This window comes from Triticum aestivum, chromosome 6A (genome assembly GCF_018294505.1).
Source record: "Triticum aestivum cultivar Chinese Spring chromosome 6A, IWGSC CS RefSeq v2.1, whole genome shotgun sequence".
Classification (NCBI taxonomy): Eukaryota; Viridiplantae; Streptophyta; class Magnoliopsida; order Poales; family Poaceae; genus Triticum; species Triticum aestivum.
Window position 1 is genome coordinate 28,208,226 of NC_057809.1, and position 3,965 is coordinate 28,212,190.

Here is a 3,965-nt window from a genome sequence, read left to right on the forward strand (position 1 = left end):
CAAGTAGACGACGATGTCCTCGAAGAAGAGCAGCCCGGCCAGCTCGCCTCACTATCCTTTGATTAGAAATGAAAGATTGGGAAGAAGCAGACTTGAGCCTGCAGGGAAAGGATAAGGTGACGATGCAGTCTCCACTCGTTCGGGGCGACACTCGTACTGAATGTATGAGAAACGTGACGTGGCAGAGACCCCAAGATACTCCCTCCATTTATTTTTAGTCTGCATATAAAGTTTGGTCAAAGTCAAGATTTGTAAATTTTAACTAACTTTATAATAAAAAAATATCAACATTCACAATATGAAATCAATATTACCAGATGCGTCATGAAATGTATTTCCATACTATATAGTTTTGGTATTGTAGATGTTCATATTTTTTTATATATATGGGAAGTAGAGGCACTCTTCTATATAATGAAGTTTATAATATATGTGCTTATATTGTACTATAATTGTTTGAATAACTTAGCATATATTCAGATGTATGATATCTGTAATTTAAACGCTTGAATTTTACATATGAATATTTATTAATAAATATGTACCCCTATAATAGCTAGGCCGTGCAGTTGCACGGGTAGATGACTAGTGATTACAATCTTGCTTGTGTGCAAGTCAAGCTTATCTAGTTTACACGTAACAACTTATAGAACATTACAAAATTTATGCTTGCTAATAACTTCTAGAACACTACAACACTTGACATGTAAAAGGAATTTGATGAGTCATGGCCTACTAAAGCAAGTTACATTACTAGTCTTATCTATCTTAACAGACCACACAAGATTACAAACTATGTACCGTGACAGCCATGCTTATCTAGTTTATGCGTAACAATTTGCAGAAAATTACAAACTTAGTTTCAGAAAGATAGGCAATCTAGATTAGTGTTTGAGCTGTAAAGTGAATAAGATGAGTCATGCATGTCATCACACCTTTTTGGTGGTGGAATGATAGTGCAACAACAAGGAACTTTAATGACCAGTCCAAGAATACACTTGTAAGTAGTGCCACCAAACAGAACATACCAAATGATGATTTTGAGAAGCATCCAAGCACTTTCCACACAAACAAATGCCAATTGTGAAAGAGATCATTCCATGGCAGCTATAAATAGCCCCATAGCATGACGATCATCCTTCCTCATCCATCATTCTCATAAGTAGAGCACATCATTTAAGCCAAGCAAGTTGTGGTCAATACAAATCCACCATGAAGACCTTTCTCATCCTTGCCCTCCTTGCTATCGTGGCGACCACCGCCACAACTGCAGTTAGAGTTCCAGTGCCACAATTGCAGCCACAAAATCCATCTCAGCAACAGCCACAGGAGCAAGTTCCAGTGGTACAACAACAACAATTTCTAGGGCAGCAACAACCATTTCCACCACAACAACCATATCCACAGCCGCAACCATTTCCATCACAACAACCATATCTGCAGCTGCAACCATTTCCGCAGCCGCAACTACCATATTCGCAGCCACAACCATTTCAACCACAACAACCATATCCACAACCGCAACCACAGTATTCGCAACCACAACAACCAATTTCACAGCAGCAGCAGCAGCAGCAGCAGCAGCAACAACAACAACAACAACAACAACAACAACAACAACCACAACAAATCCTTCAACAAATTTTGCAACAACAACTGATTCCATGCATGGATGTTGTATTGCAGCAACACAACATAGCGCAAGGAAGATCACAAGTTTTGCAACAAAGTACTTACCAGCTGTTGCAAGAATTGTGTTGTCAGCACCTATGGCAGATCCCTGAGCAGTCGCAGTGCCAGGCCATCCACAATGTTGTTCATGCTATTATTCTGCATCAACAACAAAAACAACAACAACAACAACAACAACAACAACCATCGAGTCAGGTCTCCTTCCAACAGCCTCAGCAACAATATCCATTAGGCCAGGGCTCCTTCCGGCCATCTCAGCAAAACCCACAGGCCCAGGGCTCTGTCCAGCCTCAACAACTGCCCCAGTTCGAGGAAATAAGGAACCTAGCGCTACAGACACTACCTGCAATTTGCAATGTCTACATCCCTCCATATTGCACCATCGCGCCATTTGGCATCTTCGGTACTAACTGAGAAGAAAATAACTCTAGTACTAGATATATGAAACACCGTTTTCTCAGTCCATGGTTTGGTCGTTGTAGCGGTGAAAAAATAATGTGGCATGCACTATCATGTAAGAACCCAAACTATACTAGTTCAAACTTGGGAATAAAAGACAAACACAGGTCTTGTCTACATATTTATGTCGCATCTATTTATATATTAAAAGTAATATAAGGTGAACCAGGAGCAAGGTAAATATGCTAGAAAATTGCACGTTAATTAGAAATTACTAGCCCTCAATCCGGTAAATCTTAACAAATAGAATTATCTTGACCGTTAGATTTATGTAACATATATAATTCTCTGGGCCTCCAACGACTGTACGTGACACATCTGAACGCACATATGTTAAAGAAAATATATTTGGTAAATGGTGGGCCTCTTTAAAAAGAGAACTCACGTACATGCACCAACTAAGAAAAACACATACATGTAAACGGGAAAAGGGCTCCACCCCGTTGAAAAAATATACATCTGGAGGCCACTTTGTTTCCTCATAAAAAAAAACTTACGTTAAAAAGATTGCATGCATCCCAGGGAAAATAGTCAAGAAGAAGTCGGACTCTTCCTTACAAAAACAAGGAACGTGTTAAGTTGACTTCAAAGAAAAAAGGAACATGTTAAGTTAAAAAAAACAAGAAACCTGTTAAGTTAGAAAAAAACAAGGAACGTGTTGTCCTAGGAAAGATATGTGTCAAATCTTACAAAAAAAAGAATACACACACGTACGTTCATGCACTTGGAAAATAGAAAAAAAAAGGAACATCACGTATGTATACACTTCGGAAACTCATTACATGACCATGTCTGATATACTCCTCTAATGCTTAATATTAGTGCCTAATAATTTATATTTAAAATTTAATTTACTGATCAAATATCCCCACTGTTTAAATTTTAATTTGGCACATTGTTTGGCTATAGTATGAACCTAAATTTCCTCTTATTATTATATATCATGATAATAATCCAAAGGCGACTAATCTGCGCCGGCGCACCGGCGCAATCAATTCGGCCCGACACAGCGCGGCCGTTTGATTAAATTGCATTTAACCGTCAGATCTAGAATCATTTTATTTCCAATTAAACGGATTCAACCAAACAGCAGAGGGGAAAACAAAGCAGCACCGCCGCCAACACTAGTCATGGACGACCGATGTAGCAAAACCTTGAAGAACCGCCGCCGGTCGCCACCCTCGCCGCTGGTCGCCGCCCTCGCCGCCTGCGTTTCTCATCGGCTTCATGCATGCAACAACATGCACTCGTGATTGCAGGCTTGCAGCTCCGGCTCCGGGGGACATGGCCGCATCTCCGGTAGCGCCGGCCGCCAGCCGCAGCACCTGTCGTTGTGGTCACGCTGTACCTCGCCGTGTGCCCTCCCAAGGCTCTTGCTGGTTCCAACAAAAAACGATACCTATTGTAGCAAAAAAGTTTATCGCTTCCAGCAAAAAAGCTTACCGCTATAGCCCGCCATCATCATTGTAGCAAAAATGTTAACTCGATGTAGCTTCTGTGGTTGCCGACTGCGGCCAAAAATGACGTGGTTGTAGCAAAACACAAAAGAAAAACGCCGGCCGTCCGCTGTGTATGGTGGTAACAAACCCTATAGCCGGTGGTAGCGAAAAACTTCACTGTTTGCAGCAAAAAAATGTTGTCGCCCGTCGTCGAGGTTGCATCATCTTCATGAATTATGTCGCAAAAAAACGTTGTCGCCGGTAGTAGCAAATGAAGCCGCCGGTAGTAACAAAACAAGACACTGGTTCCAGCCAAAAAAATCAGCGACAGAACCTTTTGTTGGTTCCAACAAAAAAACTTGTCGGTTGTAACAT

General features: G+C 41.0%; 1 protein-coding gene across 1 annotated transcript; it reads left to right on the top strand.

Annotated features, from left to right (window-relative positions):
• Positions 1–1,135: 1,135 nt before the first annotated feature.
• LOC123131796 (alpha/beta-gliadin-like) lies at positions 1,136–2,270 on the top strand. The gene has a single exon (XM_044551476.1). It carries the CDS (start codon positions 1,213–1,215, stop codon positions 2,104–2,106), a length of 894 nt encoding a protein of 297 aa, XP_044407411.1. The 5' UTR covers positions 1,136–1,212; the 3' UTR covers positions 2,107–2,270.
• Positions 2,271–3,965: the final 1,695 nt, after the last annotated feature.